Source organism: Benincasa hispida, chromosome 1, assembly GCF_009727055.1.
Source record: "Benincasa hispida cultivar B227 chromosome 1, ASM972705v1, whole genome shotgun sequence".
Classification (NCBI taxonomy): domain Eukaryota; kingdom Viridiplantae; phylum Streptophyta; class Magnoliopsida; order Cucurbitales; family Cucurbitaceae; genus Benincasa; species Benincasa hispida.
The window spans coordinates 87,656,103-87,676,545 of NC_052349.1; the positions used below are offsets into that span (position 1 = coordinate 87,656,103).

Below are 20,443 nucleotides of genomic sequence, written 5' to 3' on the forward strand. Positions count from 1 at the left end.
TACATCTCATGTACATCAAGTAAAAGTTGATGGACCGGGATAATTAGCCTCAAATCCTCAAGAAAAAGCTAACTATTACAAAGAATAGTGAGTATATCGATTCAAACAGGCGAACCGGGTCTTAAACTGTCTGGGTGAAGCCGCGTCTCCTTGATTGTGTAACAACTCCTTGTGATCATCTAGCAACGCTGTATGAGCATAAACGACCATTAAGCAACGATCGGGTACCTTTGACTATGCGATGAAGCATGAAGGTCACGCGATCGTGCAACGCATGCCTTAAACGATCAAGTAGACGACAATTATGTGATGAAGTATAGTTTATCTAAATGATCGCTGAGCAAGCGTCAAGTATCGTATACCGGGTGATCGTGTAGCCAGTGACTATGCGATGAAGCATGCTGGACTACACAATCGTTTAGTGCGCGCACCTTCTAAAAGATAAGTGTCACAAACTTTATGCGATCGTTTACCTCAAGCGTCCATGCGATCGAGCAGCCAACGCCACACGATAGAGTAAACTCTTTACTCAATCGTTTAGTATCAGTTATACAATTGTTTAGTAAATACTACACGATCGGGCATAACTTTTCTACACGATCGTTTAGCCAAATCTGAACGATCGTTTAGCCTGGGCTATACAATACGACCAATCTTTGGTCTTCTTCCTCGATGAGAACAACATCTCCATGCTTCGAAACTTCATCAAAAACGATTCAAAACACTTCAAACACTTTGAATACAGACTCGATTGCTTGTTAATTATGCCCAAAAACATAGGGGCCCTTACAAATTAACATTTTATAAACTTAAAGAAAGCTTTAAACAGAGGCAATCATCTCGTCAACATCCATAAACACATCCACAAACATATTTAATGCTTAAATGCATTGTAAACAAACTTAAAACCCATCATGACTATAAAAGAAGTTCAATACAGTAATGGAATTTGGAATATCAAAACAACCTGACTCTAATACCAATTGAAGAAAATCTAAACATAGATCTCCATGAGCACCGGAAGTGGAGCGTTCCAAATCCCATTCAGAATGAACGCTAACAATTACAGTCTAAACAGAAACAAAACGATTATGCATAATTAGAAATTATAGCATGCATCTTAATAGGAACAAGCAAGGGATAGAGTATGCATACCTTTGAAGAACCCTTCTTCAAATATCCCTCAATTGTTCAGCAAATCGTTCGGTCAGCACGAGCATGAACACAACGAATGGAACAACCAACAACACGAACAACTGGATGCACCTCAAACCCAATGGAGTCCAACTCGATCCTCAAACTGAACAAAAACACCACCACAATGGTTACCTTGGTATTTTCAGTGTGAGAATCCAGAAGTTGTGGGCTCTGTATGATCTTAGATTGAAGAAAACAGGAGGTAAACGATCGAGTAGACAGTCGAGTAAGTGGGAGATGAAGATTGTCTATCGTCTAGACGATGTACTCGATGTTTAGAAGATGAAGCCTATCGTATAGGCTTTGCTACTCGATTGTGATCGTGTAGCAACGATCAAGCAAGTAACTTTCGTATAGTCAACTTGTAGCTCGATCATGTATGCTCTCAACGCTATCTTAGTAAAAACACTTTTTACTTGATAACCTTTTTCGTTAGATTTTTCCGACAATGAATCATCATTTAATTTTAGAAAACATTTATCCTTTTTATCTCACAGTTACCATAAAACTTTCAATAACCTCCCACTCAAATCGATTATTAGAGAAAAAGAATTAATTATCATATAATTAATATANATAAATATGATAATGAACTTATCATATTATATTTATAACCTATAGTTTTAATATTTCATCATGTGAAACATATGAACCATAGTTCTTTTTCTATTTTATGGTATTTAATATAAATCATATTTATATTAATTCCTCCAATTAATGTATCTAATACATCATATCAATTATATCATATATAATTGAATTTTCTCTTGTTAATTTGAATACTTCAAATTAACTCTAAAATCTGATTCTCAACTTGAACCCATTGAGCTACCAAAGGGACCTCATGGACCTGTAGCTTGAAGCTCCAATGGTACATGAATAACTGATTAAAATCTTTAATCACGAGATCCACCATCTATTACTGTTGGTTGTTAGCTTTTTGGCCCTTAATCTCAAATTAATTAATGTTAATTAATTAATTAATCAATGTTTTGATTATAAAAAACTCAATTTTTAATTACTAAAAATATTAGTATTTTAATATGTCCATAGCGTAGAGCTCAGAACAACAATTCCAACACCTCTTGAATCACTCAAATTAGAGCTAAAACGAAGACGATATGACCGAAACAAGTCTATAGAGAAAATACCATGGTGGATGACGTGGCATAACCAGACCATTTGAATGTAGACATGTGGCAGCATATTGGTTGAATGATGGATCATTAAGAGATTAACATATGATGGACTTTTGATTTTTGGATTGATTTAAAATTTAAAAAAATTGAAATTTAAAAGAAATTTAAAAGGAAAATAAATTTAATATTATTTTATGTTTGTGTCTAATGGCTAGTTTTTTACACATTGTATGTTTTTTTATTTTTGGATTGACTTTAAAAAAAATGAATTTAAAAAGAAAATGAATTAAAAGGAAAATGAATTTAACATCCTCATAGGCAGGAGTTCCCAACTCATTCAAGATTAAGGTCATGTCACCTATGGTTACTTTAGTGAAATGTAAGTCTCAATTATCAACGGCGTTCTATAAAGAGACTAATCATTTCATGGTCCGGTCTTATACAAACTCTTTGTATAGGATATCTCGCTCGCATGTCTCCACATGAATGGTCAGGATCAGACCATTTATAGCACTTTACAACACTTGTAACATCTACAAAGCGAATCGTATTCATAATGTCACTAGGATAAGGTATCCCTCCTTTATCCATCTACTATAGACTATTTAGGTTATTACTTAAGACATGATCCACTTGTATGTCTCACATACATGCTTAAGTTACATAAAATAACCACGGATCTTAGTTTATTGGATTTGAGTAAAAAAATATAAAATAATATTTATTTTATTAATAACAATGTGTACAAAATGTTTACAAACTACGAGACCACCGCAAGAATTAGGACACCAATCCCAACAACTATACTTCCCAATAAGAAGTTGGAGATTTGTTTAATTTCCAACTTATATTATGATAAAATGAAGGTGAAGAAAAAGAGAAAATTTACCCGCTCATATAAAAATGGGATACACTTGTTTGATGTCATAGAATTTGTTTCTAGTTGATCGACTGTAGTTTGATGTTATAGAATTTCAATAGGCTTTTGGTGTACTTTTATGACATGTAAGTTTACTTCTATCCATGTCATTGTCTATTTTTTCTATTCTATTCTTATACTTTGTAATTCAAGGTACTACAAGTAGATGAATAAGTAAAAACAACCCTACAAGATTTATCAATAGATGTGTTAAAAGGTTTTGTAAGAGAATTTTCTAAGGATATTCAATTGATAAATAAGTTTTTAATGAAGGTTTAAAAAATTTTTAAAAATAACATGATAAACCTTCAAAAAAGACCACTTGATAATAGGTAATTATCGATAAATAATTTAACAATTATCGAAGATATATGATCTTTGAAAAATAATAATTTTCAAAGATAATCAACCTTTGAAAAATAATACTTTTCGAAGGTTAATAAACCTTTGAAAAAGTTTTTTTAGCGGGATCTATTTCGACACCATTCAAAGTTGAGATAATCTTTGAAAAAATATATATTGAAGGTCTATTAAATGTTTTTTCGAATGTTTTGACCTTCGAAAAAGTTCAATTTTCTTGTAGTGTTTATGTTACCAATGTTTACAAAAAGTTCATGTAATTATTTTAAGGTTAAATTATACGAAATATGATTAAACTTTGTCATTTGTTTTTAAACTACATTTGTTCTCTTAAAGATTATAATATTATCTTTAATCAATCATAAATGCTTTATAATTACCATAAAAGTAAAAATACTTTAAAATTTTAGATGGAAGATGAATTGTGAAACAGTGTGGTGTAAGTTAGAAAGTCAATGCTATCTAATTCTTTTTTAGTTCAATAATGTGTATATAGAATATTCAAATTTTTGACTTTTTGGTTGAAATTAATAATCTATAGTGATATTATTTGTTATTATGATTTTTTAATAATTTATTTTTGTTATTATTCTAATAATTTATTTTTACGATACCACATGGCGATCACAAACTCACAAGGAACTTTATACTCAGACCTAGGAGTGAGCATCGGTTAGTCAGAACCAGTTTTTTGACCAAACTGTCAAGAAATGGTCGGTTTCATAAATGTTTGAACCGACCTCAACCGTCGATGAATAAAAATCGGTCGGTCAGTTTGGTCAATTTTATTCTTTTAAAAAAATTTTGAAATTTACCGCTTTGAAATTTTCCCCAAACTGACATCGACCGAGCCTTCTTCTATCGGCTCGATTTTTCAGTCTATCATGTTCACTCTTACTCAGAACTTTATTATTGCTATTATTTTCTCCTATCTTAGATTTATAAATATTTAATGTGCTTTATCTTTGTCTTAGTTCATTCCCTTTTATTGACTGATAGTGGTGTATTAAAAAACTCGTTATATGTCACATTATTTTAATTTCATTATTTTAATAGTTTGCGATATTTGGTTAATTTTTAATTTGTTTTTTCTTTCACATCTTTCTACTATGGTCCATTTAGACAATAAATGTGAAAAGAGATTGCTTTTTGTAAATCACAGTATGATAATATACATACACATGTATAGACAATAGGCTCAATAACTTGGCATGGTGAGTAATTCATTATGATCGTATTTTACCGTGAATCTTCAAGCTACCTAACTTAAGAGTTGTATGTGACCTACACCACATCGATATGTAGTTCTTGTTAATTTACATGTGATCATTTTTTTTTCTGAAATACAAATTTACCATTGTTACCATTTTAAGATCAGGTCAATTTTATCTCTCAAAATTGAGATTAAAAAAAAATTATAGTTGAAGTATAAAATTAAAGTTAAAAGATAGTGATTATAAATCCAAACTGTGTGAGTCCACTTATATTTTAGAGGAATTGAATGGTGGAAAATGAATGGGACATTAGAAAGGTGGGGGGAAAAAAGAAGAGAAAAGAAAGAAAAAGAATAGAAAGGGAGAGGAACATGGAATGGTATGGAAATAATTGAGATTGAGATTAAGATGGAAGGGGTCGTAATCTAAATGGTGGCCCAAAAAGTATTAGAGAAATGGATTCGGTGGGCCAACACCAACATGGAGAAAACAGGTGATTGGGAATTGAAACATTTCTAGTTTCCCTTAGCATCATCCAATTTCCACTACTTTACAACCATTCTTCCTTATACACCTTTTCCCTCCCCCATTCTCACTCTCTATTTCATTTTCTATTCTTCCAAAATACTTAATCATTTATTAGACATTATTGAGCTTTGTCTGAAATCAAAACTCGGGAACAGAAGTTTGTATAAGGATTCTCACATTCCAAAAGAAAAAGTCAAACCTTCGAGTTCTAGATTAATTAGTTGAGCTCATGAAGTTTCACCAAAAGAAAAACAACCAAACCTTAACACTGACACTCTTAGTCTCAAAGACCATATCCATTCTTACATTGTTGGTATTACACATATCCTCAAAACGAATATTATAAGAAAGACCTTATAAATAGTATCAGACAATCAACCTCAAAATCGGTAAGTAACACTCTATGTGCTTAGCTTAGTTGAATATTGTTTATATTAATTTAGATGTTGGGGTGTACTCAACTAATATCAGCATGAATATTCTTATACATATCAGCTCTATTAACGCGTCCAGACTAAAGAAATGGACTGGACAAATTTTCATGCCAACTTTCGATGCTAATAGACCGAAATAAAAAATTTAAAAAAAAAAAAAAAAGTATTGGATGGAAAATTAAAAGTGTAAAATAAAAGATGATGTAATATATACGGTTTAAAGTTTAATGATGAAACAAACACGATGATTTCGATTTGGATTGTGACCACATAGAAAAGGGAAAATGGTGGGCTGGGGCAGCCCGGCCCAGAATGAACCATGCGGAGAAAGCCCAGATATCAAAAATTGGGAAATTATTATTATTATTAATTTAAAAAAATAATAATAGTCAGAGGAAATAGGAATTGGCGGCCATAGACAGAGACACACGAAACTTAACCCTCTTTCTTTTTATATCTCTTTAATTCAATTACTCTCTTAATTCTCTCTCAAAACTTCAAAACATTAGAAATGAAGAAGTTTCTGCTGCCGAACGCCGCTGCAATCTTCACCTTCGCCGCCGCCTTCCTCCTCCTCTTTCCGCCGTCTCTCGCCGACGACGACGATATCTCTAACTGCTTTACGCCTGGCAAGTGTAATCCTTTTCGACCTCCTCCTTCAGGTTCTCTCTCCTAATTTCCTTAATTATAATTATTATCTTATTCCTTTTTTTCCCCCTAATTATAAAGCCCTTTTTTGGGACTTCTAACTTAACTTCATTAATCAACAAATAACAATTTCCTACTAATTTATGGAAGAATTTCAGAATGGAAATTCGAAAGTAAGTTCCAAAAACATGACTTCACTTGGAAATTTTTCTTTTTCTTTTTCCCCCGAAAATTATGTGCATAATTATCAGATAATCGACTCTATTTTGTCTTAATTATGTTTTTTACGGATTTCCATTGTGTTCTTGTCTTCATTTTATTTTATTTTGAAACTTTTTGCATTGCGGGAAGTCAAAATTTTGGAATAGAAAAAAAGGACTTTGGGGGCTCAATAATCAATAGCGCGTTTGGAACTGTGAAATTTGGTTAGTCAAAATTTGGACGCAAAGGCGGCTCACTTTCCTTGTGTTTTCTGTTGCTTTGACCCAGTCAAACTTTGGACTCCACATTTCTCTCTCTATATATATAGAAACTTCTAGATACTTTTTTTTAAAAAATTAAAAAAAACCCTCTTAATTGAATTTCGTTGTAGGTGCCCGTGGGCATTTCCGACGCTAAATTGATTATTATTTTTATTAATTACTATAGTTTATGGGTCATAAAAATTCATATTTAAGATCTAAATTATATTAGTATAGATTATAATAATTTTTATTTAAGGTATAAATTATTTTTGTTTGAGTAGTAAATAACAAACACAAAGAAAGAAAAGAGCTTATAAGTAGGAAATAACAAACATTGTAATTATAGATTATAATAATTGAAAATACAAACTAATATAATTTGAGTTTTAAATATGGAGTCGACTCTAATACTTCATTCCATCCACTTGAAGCCGGGAATCTAAAGAATCTCTTAATGTTTAAATTAGTGTTATTTTAATAGTATTTGTCACACCTTACTAGAGGCTTATTTATTGTAAATTATTTCTAATAAATAAGTAAGAGATTAAAATCTCAAGAACAAAAAATATATAATATATTTAGGTACAACATTGTAAGGTTTTTTCTTTTATTGGTATTTATACTTTTCAATCCTTTTCCTTTTGAAAATTAATTTTGGTAGGTGGGAATTGAAATATAATTAGAAGCAAATGGCCATAGTTAAATTCTATCCTGAGATTTAGATATCGTTCCAACTTGCAATACACATTTTTTTCATTTTAAAATTAGTGATTTTAAAGATTTAAGTCCCATCAGTAGCGATTTAGTTTTTGAGTTTTTGTTATTAAACTTTAAAGTCTATAAATACTACTTTTATTTTTAAATTTTTCATTTATTATCTTCTTTTTACCAATAGTTTAAAAATAAGTCAAATTTTAAAAACTAAAAAGAAAATCGTTTTTAAAAACTTGTTTTTGCTTTTTGAATTTGGTTAAGAATTCAACCATTGTATTTAAGAAATATGCAAATGGTAAAAAATGAGAAGAAAATATGCTTAATTTTTACTAAACGGGACCTTAATCTTTAAAGATTCCAAGTAGCGACATTAAAGTTAATATCTATTATTTTATTTTGGGAATCTAGGGTTTTTAATTTTTGTTTTTGAAAATTAAACATATTTCATCTACATTACTTACAATAATTTGCATCTTTCTTAAGTATCATGGTTGAATTCTTAGCAAAATTTTAAAAACAAAAACTTTTTAAAAACTACTTTTTTAGTTCTCAAATTTTGATTTGGTTTTTTAAACCATTGGTGAAAGATATATAATAAAAAAAATAAATTTGAAGGTAAAAGTAGTATCCATGACTTAATTTTCAAAAATAAAAACAAAAGATAAAATGATTATTGGACCTTTAACTATTAGCAATTTTCTATGCGTATATGATCTAAAGTACCAATGATGGCATAGTTTTGTTTTGTTTATGATATGAATATGCATTACCCCATATACCACCTGTGTAAATATTCCATCTTTTTAAGTTTCTGTCTCAAATCTATCACTTCAACGCTTCATGTTTTCTCATATTTTATAAATATGAAACCCAAGTTGGTCAAATTAAATATTAAATTGAAAACTTAAAAAGAACTTAGAGGTTTCTACACTTTTTCCCCCAATAATAATAACGACGACGACAATAATAATAAATACTTGCCCACGCATCAGAATGTTCAGTGATTCAAAATCATTAATGGAGTTTAGTGATTAAAAAGATACTTATTAAATGTAATAAAAAGGGAGTAAATGAGCTACTTCAACTATTGTAAAGGTATGTGTAATTGACTTAGAATTGTGTGGTTCAAACCTCACCCTATCTCGATTGAGTCATATTCAAGTTAGAGATATATGGACAAGTATTATTCACTTCTCTATGGAAAAGTGAATTTTATGTTTTCTTGCAATTCACCTAGTTTGCAACGGATAAAGAAGAAAATATAAAGACATAGAAAGAAGAGAGTTTTTCTTTTTCTATAAATAAAAAAAAATGAATAAGGATCTAGTGAGTAAAAGTCAAGAGAAGAACATTTGAAAAGGAAATAGACGGAAAAAAAAAAGTTTATATACTATAATGATGTAGGTAGTATTCATATTAATTGATTGATTGTCATGTTAGAAATCAGCATATTCCAAGAATGACGTCTCGATCATATTAGATAATTCACTATACATTTCTCGAGATAGAGTAGGTATCTCTTTCTAATATTTTATAATTAACAAACATTTTCCTCTCCTTTTCTACATTTTCTTTGTTCTTCAACTAATCAAACCTTCCCCCACCTGGAAAACCATAGGAGTCTTCCTCTACCAAATCTTCATTTTCAAAAATGATAAATTTGTCCCTATCTTTGTCCATTTGTCCTCCCTCATTTCCTATAATATTCCCAATTCCAAAAAGCACATCCACTCAAAATCCCACAAATTTCAGGAAGACCCAGTAAAAAGTTTGAAAAAAGGATCCCAATTCAGCCCTTTGATTTAAAAAAAATAATTGTTTTGTTTATCAAATATAGGCTCTGTGGGTAGTTGTTGAAGAACTGGTAAAGTTTTTCCACTAGTTTTCTCTTTTTTTTAATTTCCTTACTCTGTTTTAACAATCTCTTACAGATTTAGAAAGCAATTTCATTTCTCCTTCCATTTTTCCTCAACTTCCTCCCATGGCTTTCATTCTTATTTGCTTCTTTACATTCATCTTCTCAACCTCAGCTTCTAAAACATTCAAGGACTGTGCTCCTAGAAATTGTGGGCATGGCCCCGTTATAAAATACCCCTTTTGGATAGATGGTGTGCAAGATTCTTCCTGTGGATACCCAGATTTCAAAATCAAATGCTCGAGAGATTACCCAGTTCTCGAAATTTCCGATGAAGATTTTATCGTCGAAGACATTTTTCACCAGACCAATTCGTTTCTGTTGGTCAGTGCTGCAGCTCGTGAAAATTCATGCCCACTTCCCTCACATAATATTAGCTTAGATGGAAAACCATTCCATTCTACTTCAGATAATGAAGATTTCCTCTTCTTCTATGATTGTCCATTAGTTCACAAAGATTACATCTATCAACTTGACTGTATTAACAACAAAACCCACTGTTCTTTTGCGACTTTCCACAAGGATCTTCTGGAGTTTCAGAATTTTCCCTTACGGTCGTGTCGTTCTTCGATTCGTGTTCCTGTTTGCAAGAACTCGACTGCTAATGTAGCTGATTTAAGTGAAATGAGTTATGTTAAAATTTGGAAGAGGGGTTTTGTTCTGAAGTGGACTGCACAGGACTGCAGCAAATGTGAGAAAAGTGGTGGCTATTGTAGATTGGAGAACAATGAGTTTGTTTGTTCTTGTAGCGATGGAACTCATTCCAATAGCTGCGAACATGGTATTTTAGAATTGTTTTGGCATGAACTGATGAACATATATAGGCATTCTTTGGCAGTGGTTGTTTGGAAGTTTTTAATGTTTTAGTGTTATGTTTAGGCTGACATCGTTGTGTTTAATGTTGCAGACGATGGCAGGACCAGAAAAAGGATTATCATTGGTAACACACGAACCTACTCTGTTCACATGTTTGCCTCCTTGACAATTGATTAAAAACTATTGTTTTGATTCATATACAGGGGTATGCAGTGGTGTTGGAGCCTTGCTTTTAACCTTTCTTGTTCTTATCATCTGCTACCGACGGCGCCAGCTTCGTCGTAAAAGGTCTCACATGTTACCGTATGTGCAACGAAGCATTCCGTCGAATCAGTCAAATCCCCCAAATCCCTCTTCTGTGAAAGAAAATGAGAATGGAAATACCTACTTGGGGGTTCACCTCTTCACCTACAAAGAACTTGAAGAAGCCACAAACCATTTCGACTCCAACAAAGAGCTTGGGGATGGAGGTTTTGGCACTGTGTATTATGGTAAGAGAGCAGCCATTTTAATTTAGTTTGAATCATTATTTATGATTGACTATTGGTTGGTGATTGTTTTGACTGATCTTTTTGTTCATATATCTGTTTAGGCTTACTCAAAGACGGGCGTGCCGTTGCTGTCAAACGGTTGTTTGAAAGCAATTTTAAGAGAGTTGAGCAGTTCATGAATGAGGTGGAGATCCTTGCTCGGTTGCGCCACCGCAACCTCGTTTTGCTTTACGGTTGCACCTCACGCAGTAGCCGTGAGCTTCTGCTTGTGTACGAATACGTCCCGAATGGCACAGTAGCTGATCACCTCCATGGAAAACTAGCAAAGCCAGGCAAGCTTCCATGGTCTACAAGAATGAAGATTGCTATAGAGACTGCAAGTGCTTTGGTGTATCTCCATGCTTCGGAAATCATCCACCGTGATGTCAAAACCAACAACATTCTCCTCGACAACAACTACTGTGTGAAAGTAGCTGATTTCGGATTGTCCCGTCTCTTCCCGCTCGACGTCACACATGTTTCAACTGCTCCACAAGGCACTCCAGGCTATGTCGATCCAGAGTACCATCAGTGCTACCAACTCTCTGACAAAAGCGATGTCTTCAGCTTTGGTGTGGTACTTGTTGAGCTCATATCATCAATGCCTGCTGTTGACATCACAAGGCATAGACAAGAGATCAACCTGTTCAACATGGCCATCAACAAGATCCAAAGCCGCACATTACATGAATTCGTCGACCCATCACTCGGTTTCGAATCAGACTACAAAATCCAAGACATGATAACCAGCGTAGCCGAGTTGGCGTTTCGATGCCTGCAGAGCATAAAAGACGAGCGACCAACAATGATGGAAGTTCTCGACACTCTTAACATCATACAGAAACCGAATACCGAGAAGGCGACAGATCGAGACGCTGACATTTCCGATGATGCTGTGTTGCTAAAGAATGGCTATGGATCTTCTCCAAGTTCCATATCTGTATCTTGGGTTAGCAGTAACACCTCAACAGCAACTAATGAAACCATCAGCTCTTAAACCCCTCTCTTCTTCCCTCCACCATTAGATTACCATTTGTAAACTACTTTTTAATTATTCCATTTCCATCTCCATCTTCCTCATCAATCTATTACTCTGATGGGCCAACATTCATTGAATTGATTCTTCATTCTTTATATTGTTTACAACACTACACTATATGAAAAAGAGACATAAAGGGCAGATTTTACATTACCCCATGTTATGAAATTACATATAAATGAATCATATAGGCTCAAAATTCAATACACTTGAAAAAGAAAATTAATGATTAAACTGCATGAGCTTAGGAGCAAACATGAGGAGTCTATTCAAAGAATTAGGCATGAATTTCCTAGCAAACAAATGACAGAGATTAGTCATAACTCCATTATACTCGCAGTGGCTTCCATTCCTGAGCCTCTGAAGCAATCCAACGGTGACATCGGTTCTAATGAAGCGGGTCGGGTGAGCGCCGCCTCTGGACCAGTCGACCCAAGTCAAGGTCCGGTTGGAGTTGGTCTTGGAGAACCGGATTCCGACGAAGGTGGGAAGGTAGTGCTCGTCCATGTAACAAGAGGGTTTGCAGAATTTCTGGAAGACGGGGAAGAATTTGTGGTCGGAGACGACTTGGGAGGCGATGGTTCGGTCCATTTCGAACCATTGGGAGCCCTTGCGCCATTGATGGAGGTTGATTGTGGGCCGCATTTTTGGGGTGTAGCGGCCTCGGCCCACTGGGCCTGGGAGGTCGTAGGCCTCGATGAAAGTGGATTTAGAGCCCATTAAGTAATTGTAAATAGTGGAGAAATTGAAGAGTGGGATGCAGGATTCGGAGAGAAGGATGAATCTTTGGTTGGAGAAATCTAGTAATGCGTTTGCCAGGAGCCGCCGCTCTGCCTCCATCATGCTTGGTTCTCCCCATTTCACTCCCTGTAATTGCATTTATGACTCTTAAACAACTCAAAAGTAGACATTTTCAATTGTTATATTAATTTTAGAAGCAACCAAGAATAAGATACTAAGTTACAATTTTTACCCAAATAAGCATACGTCAACTAGCATACGTCAACTAGCAACACACATGTACTCTTGACTTCGAGATCAGATGTCTAATCTCTCACACACATATAGTTAAAAAACCTGACTTTTACTGTTTGAAATGACCACGAACACCACTCTTTTCCTTCGTTCTTCTTTCCTAATAACAAGCAGCAAGAAAAAAAGGGAAGAAAGAAAGAAAAGGTTTTGATACTTGTCTTTGGTGAAATATAAAGTTTCACGTGAGAAAGGAAGAAGGCAAAGGCATAAAGAAAAGAATGCAAAAAAAGAAAAAAGAAAAAAAAAAAAAAAGGTTAGAATTGGGAAATGGGAACCTCAAACAGAAAGGGAATTCCATCAAAAATATTTTCTTCAACTTTCTTGAGTGGCATCCAAGCAATTCATGTAAAGCATGACTACACTTTCATTTATTTATTTTTTTTTTTTTTTGTATCTTCTCCCCAATTTTTCTTTTTAAAAAAACTATTGATTATTTATTTCCAAAATATCCAGGCTGTAAAATTCCATGATTTCATATAATACTTTACAAGTACACGGGAGATTATTACAAATTTTTAAAAAAATAACGCATGAAAGGAAATTAAATTACAACAAAACCATGACGCGGCTGTAAGTGGTTATATTGGACCGTCGTAGAAGTTAAAATGTTTTTTTTCCCTTTTCCATAAAAGCTTTGGAATCATAAAGTTGGACAGAAAAGATTGTTAATTTGAACAGACAAGATTAATTTTAGAATATTTCATACGTTCAAATAAAGTTATTATTCGTTGTTATAATAATTACAATTACCCTGTAAATTATTTATTTTATTGTGCATGGGTCAAATTGCAAGCAAACTCAAAATACATTTTTTAAAAAAAATTATTCTAAAAGTATAAAAAGATTTTAAAAAAATATTTCTAACATATTAGTAACGTAATGAAAATTAAAAAGATATTTACTTGCACACTAATTAGTATTAAGATATGTGCTTGCTTTTCAGTTATGGCATGATTTCATTAATTTATTTCTATCTCATTTAGTAGTTATTATTATTTATTAATTTATTATTATTTAGAAGACATTTAATAGTTAGATATTTAAACATTACTGATACTTTTAATCTACCGCGTTAGAAATCAACTTAGAAGATGTTCTGGGCTAAAATTGAAAGTTGGAAAGCATGATATTAAAATTGAGCAAAATAGAGGGACCTAACAAGAAATAATTAAGGAAAATGATGAATGTGAACAGACCTTACTGGGGATTGAGCGGCCATAGAAAACAGAGGAGGAATCGACGGTGGCGTTTGAGGAAGGACTCCGATGAACGTAAATGGAATAAAATCCACGGTGGCCTTTGAAGAAAAGTTCCCAAAGCGGAGCCAAACCGACTCCATCTTTTGTCAGAAACAAGAACGCGATCTTCCGGCGTGACTTCTCCGTCGACGGAAAGTTCGGAATCCGGCGGGGAACCAGGGAGGCCCTCCACAGAAGCTCCTCCTCCGTCATGTCATGGAGTGCCGGGGGAGGCTTCAGAAAGTCCTTCAATCCGACCCGCGACGGCGGAGACGACGGCGGAGGAGAGGGAGAGGGGAGTTGGAATTGGCTGAAGTTGAAGCGGAGGGAGAGAGGAGAGGAAAATTGGAAGAAAGGGAAAGGGAAGATGAACAGAGTAAGAGTGAAGCCGGCGGCGAGGCCGGCGGCGAAGAAGAGGAGGGGAGAGAGGAGGGATCTGAAATGCATTTGAAGTTTGGGATTAGAGGTGGTCATTGAAATGAATTGAATTGAGAGAGTTTTTGAGAGAAATTGAAGAAGAAGAAGAATGAATGAATGAAATTATGAGAATATGAACACACAATTGTTGCAGAAACTCAAAAGGTGAGAGACAGAGCACGCTGCACGACACAACACGTATACCTCCTTAACATCCCCTTTTTAATTTTAACTAATAAATACTCTTAAACGTAACTTCCCTTTTCTACACTTTTTTTTCTTACATACAATTATATCCTTAAATTTTCAATGATAAAAACTCGAAAACTTATATAAATGTTAACATTGAAGCTCTAAATGATAAAAATTAAACTTCGACAGCATATCCTAGGCATAACTCCTCCATACCGACCTTATCTCCGACAAGCAGAGCGGTTTATTGGCCTGCCTAACATTAAAAGGAATTGATGTGATAGGTCCTTATTTATTATAAGAACTTATAAAATTGTTATAATTTCTACGATTATGTAAATTTAAGGATTCAATGTTAATATTTGTATAAGTTTGAATACTCTTTTTTTATCATTGAAAGTTTGAGGGTGTAATTGCAACTATCCACATATTTTTTTTTAAAAAAAGTACAATTTTCCTGACAATTTTATTTTATTTTAGATCAACTTTCAAATTTTGTTTGATAAATCTGTGAATTTAACGAAAATGACAAATAGGTTACTTATTAAACACAAACTTGAAAGTTTTAAAACTCTATTGGATACGATATCATAAGTGTGGATTTATTTATTTATTATTATTATTATTATTGCCAAAATGAATATAGTTCAATTGGCATCAAGTATGTATTATCAACCTCAAGATTAGAGGTTCAATCTCCCACCCCACATATTGTAAAAAAAAAATAGTTACAAATTTATTGACTTGATAGACATAAAATTATAATTTAACATCTACTATAACATTATAACGATGAATAATGGTCGTTCACCTTATTGATATATTTACCTTTAACTAGAAGGTGGGAACTTGAATCTCCACTCCCATATTGAAAATAATATGGACAATAATGAATGTAAATGTACTGTGTACCTATTTTGCTTAGATTGATTAACTACTAACATTGTAGTTAATAAGTTTTTTGTTTTTTTTTTTTTTTAAAGTAAACCTAATTTCTTCATAATTTTTTATTATGGTTCGCATCTTTTTTAAGTATAAGAGTTGATTTGGTAGTTAAATGTCAAAAACAAAAACAAGAATTTTAAAAATCATTTTTTTTAATTTTCAAACTTTGACTTGATTTTTGAAAATATTGATAACAAACCGATAACAAAACAATAAATCTAGAGTTAAAAAAGAGTGCAATTAGGTTTAATTTTAAAAACGGTTGTTTAGTGCAGAACACAAGTTAGATATATTGTAGATTAATTTATTGATGTTTGTAGTTTTTGACAAATGATTGGTTTAATGTTTATATGGTTCATATATTGTGGGAAAATTACTTTGTTTTTCTTGGTCAAAGAACAAAAATAAATACATGGATTGACTTTTCTTATTCATCTCTTTATTTTATCATTTTCGATTATGATATGGACAAATTTAATTACAGCAAGTGAAACTATCATTTTATTTCATTTTTTTCAATGATAAATAGATGTCGGGGGATCCTAACATCAAATTAGGGTATTCAAATGATCTGACAACATAAATAATCCAGACTATTCAACTCAAATTGTAAGGATCGAAATGTGTTAGTTTTAATTTTAGGTTGGATTGAGTTGAATTTTTTATATTTTTCAGATTTGGATTGGGCGCATACAAGTTACTCTTTTAAAAATTCGAGTTGACTCAATCCAACCTAAATTCCTAACCTTTTATATATATATATATATAAACTTATAAATTTTATAATTCATAGATATTTTTATAATGTTTGTATGAAGTTTGTAATAGATATCTTGGATTTTGATATTTAACATTTCAGTTTTATAAAATTTTAGTTACTAATATATATTGTACACAAATTTAAGTACTTTAAGTTAATAAAAAAAGAAAAAAAAAAATTGACGATCCAATCCAACCTAACTCATGTACACCTCTATATCTAACCTCCAGGTCAATAACATATATCTTTATTTAATCTGTTTATATAACAAATGAAGACATAGAGAATTAAACCTTTGACCTCTAAAATCAAGAAATAGTACGCATCAATTATTATTGAATTATTTTCATTTCGACATGTGTTTTAATTTGTCAATTTTTTTATTACAACAAGTACGATGAAAGATTAAATCTTGAAAAAGGTCATGTCAGTTATCAATTTAATTACAAACACGGTTTTAATAGGAAAAAAAATTGGTAAGTTGTAATTTAAAAAAGAATAATGTGTAAATGGTAAGCGTGTATAAACAGCAAAGCAGAGGACTTCAATAGGCGTAACCGATGCAAATGAGTTGGAACACCATATTATAAACGATGGAGTTTAAACCATATTGGAATAATAAACTTTTAAATATCTTTTTTGGTAAAAAAGAAAAATCGATTATCAATTAAATGGAGGTGGGATATATATAAATATATATATATATCCCATAATTATTTTTTGGTGTAAGCCACCATGGATGACCTTCCCGGCGTCTTCTTGAAGCTACCAGCAGCCCTTAACCATCAGCAGCCATAAAATGATAACCCAAAATTTCTTCGTTATATATATATTAGAGAAATTCTTATTAAGTAAAAAGTTCCAAAATGGTTTGTATTTTTTTATTTTTTTTTTATTTTTTTGATATAAAATGTAAAATACTTCTAAATATTTATATTTAAAAATGTTCCTTATTTTCTCATTTATTAGAATTTGTTTTATATATTATTCTCATATTTATTAGAATTTGTTTAGAATGATTGCATAAGTGAAAATACAACCATCAATTTAATATTTATAGAATGGAGATCGAACCATGAATTTTTTTTTTTTGGTCTGTAATTGATTACCAGAAATTATTTTACGATAATAATTAATGTATTATCCACTAAACTATATTCGGATTGACAAAAAAAAATGAAAGTACTAATTAAATCTTGGTATACTAATTAATTATTATTTTGAACTTAACATGGAGATTAGAACATCTAAGCTATTGACTAAAAACATATGGCATGGTTAGTTGGGTTCTAGTGATTGTTAATTAAAAGAAAAAAGAAAAAAAAAAAAAAAAAACAAGTCATTACCAATTTCACACTCAAGGTAATTATTTTTATCCAAAGAATGAAAGTCAAATTAAATGAACATTTTCTGTTAATTTATTTCCTTGGTTGATAACATCAACATAATTTAACTGACATAAATTTGTACGATAAATTTTAAGGACTGAGATTTTACCCCAACCATTTATAAAAATAAACTTTATTGGATTGCTTAATTTAAAATAATTAAAAAAAAAAAAAGCTAACATACAAACACTTCTTTACTTAAAGCCAAAAGAAATTGGAAATAAGCGATATTTAGGTATATAATAGTAATTACACTATTATTTGGAAAAATAACAAAAGGCATGATCCTTTTGAATTGTAGCAAGACGCATGAATGTCACGTGAGTCCAATTTTTGGAAATCCTAAAATACCCTCATCCCTTTTAATTCCAATGTAATTCATCTTATATCTTTATTAATGACACTGAAATTAATTGTTCAAATATATCTTAGTAGACTTTCAACGTCAACTAAGATCATCTTTCCAAGTAAATAATTTGTCATAAATCTCGAGATTTAGTAGTTATTTTGAATTTTCAAATCAATTTAATAGTTGTTTTGAATTTTTGAATTTTTGAATCTTGTACATCAACTAATCTACATGTTAATTTTCTCATATATTATTACTATACTTTATCTTTTATTCCTTATACATTTACAATTTTAGTTATACTATAATTATCACTGCTTAACGTTTTCACATCCTTTTGTTACAGCATAATCATATATAGTTGTGTGCAAAATATTACTTTTTAAAGCTTGGTTTGTTATGTTCTTTGTGTTTCTATATTGCTTTTTGTTTTCTGGTATGGAATTTAATATTTATGAATAGAGTTTTTTTTCTTCAATGGTTCATGCTTTTGTTCATTCATTCAATCATGATGTGCATTTGTCAATTGTATTTGTACATAATTTTAAAACGTCGTGCAATGTTATACAAGATTGTCCAGCATTCTAAATTCTAATGATACATAGTTATTTGTCAAATCAGATTGTTTAATTTAGTTATCATTTTTTACGAACAATTATTTATTAAATCCAAATTAACTTCTTATCAATATATGGGAATGACTAAATATGTAAATAAAATTACACACTTCTACTTCATTGATAGGTTAATTAAAAGGAAACAAAATAAAACAACCATAAATTGCATTAACTGTAATTATAAAGTCATTTAAAACATAAATAAAAAAGTTAGTCTAAACAAAAAAACATAAATTCAGAAGTTCCAATTCTAGAAAACATTAACTCAAAATAGTATATTCATCAGTGATCACATTCTTTTATGCCTGACTCAAGCGAAGGTCAAAGGATGTGTCATTCTCGTCAACATATTCTTTAGATTTTTTTTTTTGGCATTTTGCCCTTCACTGCACCAATCCATATACTAGTCATTGGTGTATTTGTAGCATCCCTCGTTGGGGCTGATTTTGCAGTTCTATGTTGATCCATTTCCTCTCTTCCCTTTTCTAGTTCTTCTATAGTTGTCCCTAACTATTAACAATTAATGATTAATTTAGTCAGTATAATATTGTTATTTATTTCTAGAGTATTACTTGTATACAGTTACACTTTAATTATAAAGACTTACATGTTGAAGGATGATTTGTGTTGAGTTCAAGAATGTGTCAATCATATCTAACTTTCTTTTGACGTTTGATTTTCAACAAATGGAAATTACATGTTAGTAGGGTACAAAGTCTACAAGTTTAATACAGTGTTCCTATTGTACTTTACCTGTTTATTCTTGTTGGCTATCGAGGTTTGCACCCCGCTCGATGAACGAAGTCTATCAATTGCACAAGTTAATGGTCCAATAATTGCATTCTATCAGTAGGTAAATTAAATAAATTTTATTAATTCTACATTTAGTAACATGTTTAACTATACAGTTTAAAAACAAAATCTTCTCATATACTTCCTTCTCATCTATTGAGCGTATGACATTGTCAATTATCTCGTCTAATCTTCAGCATGCTATTACATATCATAAACACACTAGATATCATGTATTGTTAGGATTTAAACTATAAAATTCAATTTATTAGCATTTTAGTACCTTGTAGCATATGTTTCCTCCCCCTCCTATCTTTGACTCTTCTGGTTTTTTTGCTTTAGATTCTTAGGGTTGTTGGGTTACTATATTAGGAAATATGCTTTGTTGTTCTTTATTTCCCATTCCTCCACCTCATTCATGTTCATCATCTCTCTTTGGCTTAATTGTTCCACACCACAAGTTGTGTCAAGATTTGGATTATCTTGATTATCTTTTTTATCATCTTCTATATAGTATCCAATTTCTTTGTGAATTGTTTGCATGTAAGCATTATTCAACTTTTGTTATGGACTAAACAACTATATTGTAATTATAGAACAAACCATAGAGACTTCGTCGATATTTGGATTATGTCCATGCCCTTCTGTTCTTTTCATTTATTCCAATATCTGGTTTATTTTTTCTATCAATTCAACCATTTGTTACCTCAAGGAGTCTTGGTTCTTCATCACGATCTGTTAATTTTCATTCATTGTTTGATTCATCGTCTCTTAATGTTTCTCTATCCTCTCT

At 31.7% G+C, this 20,443-nt stretch overlaps 2 protein-coding genes across 3 annotated transcripts; one reads left to right on the forward strand and one right to left on the reverse strand.

Annotated features, from left to right (window-relative positions):
- The first annotated feature begins 6,222 nt into the window (after positions 1-6,222).
- LOC120083386 (LEAF RUST 10 DISEASE-RESISTANCE LOCUS RECEPTOR-LIKE PROTEIN KINASE-like 1.2) lies at positions 6,223-11,998 on the forward strand. 2 transcript variants are annotated; one of them, XM_039039141.1, is made up of 4 exons: positions 6,223-6,453; positions 10,440-10,472; positions 10,552-10,839; positions 10,941-11,998. In XM_039039141.1, exons 1-4 carry the CDS (start codon positions 6,303-6,305, stop codon positions 11,873-11,875), a joined length of 1,407 nt encoding a protein of 468 aa, XP_038895069.1. In that variant the 5' UTR covers positions 6,223-6,302; the 3' UTR covers positions 11,876-11,998. The 2 variants fall into 2 exon arrangements, with proteins under 2 accessions (XP_038895069.1, XP_038895061.1); XM_039039133.1 differs by lacking the exon at positions 6,223-6,453 and adding an exon at positions 8,185-10,313.
- A 111-nt stretch (positions 11,999-12,109) lies between these two features.
- LOC120083397 (glycosyltransferase BC10-like) lies at positions 12,110-14,833 on the reverse strand. Its single transcript, XM_039039153.1, has 2 exons — positions 14,149-14,833; positions 12,110-12,784 (listed from the first exon to the last, which is right to left on the reverse strand). Exons 1-2 carry the CDS (start codon positions 14,662-14,664, stop codon positions 12,140-12,142), a joined length of 1,161 nt encoding a protein of 386 aa, XP_038895081.1. The 5' UTR covers positions 14,665-14,833; the 3' UTR covers positions 12,110-12,139.
- Positions 14,834-20,443: the final 5,610 nt, after the last annotated feature.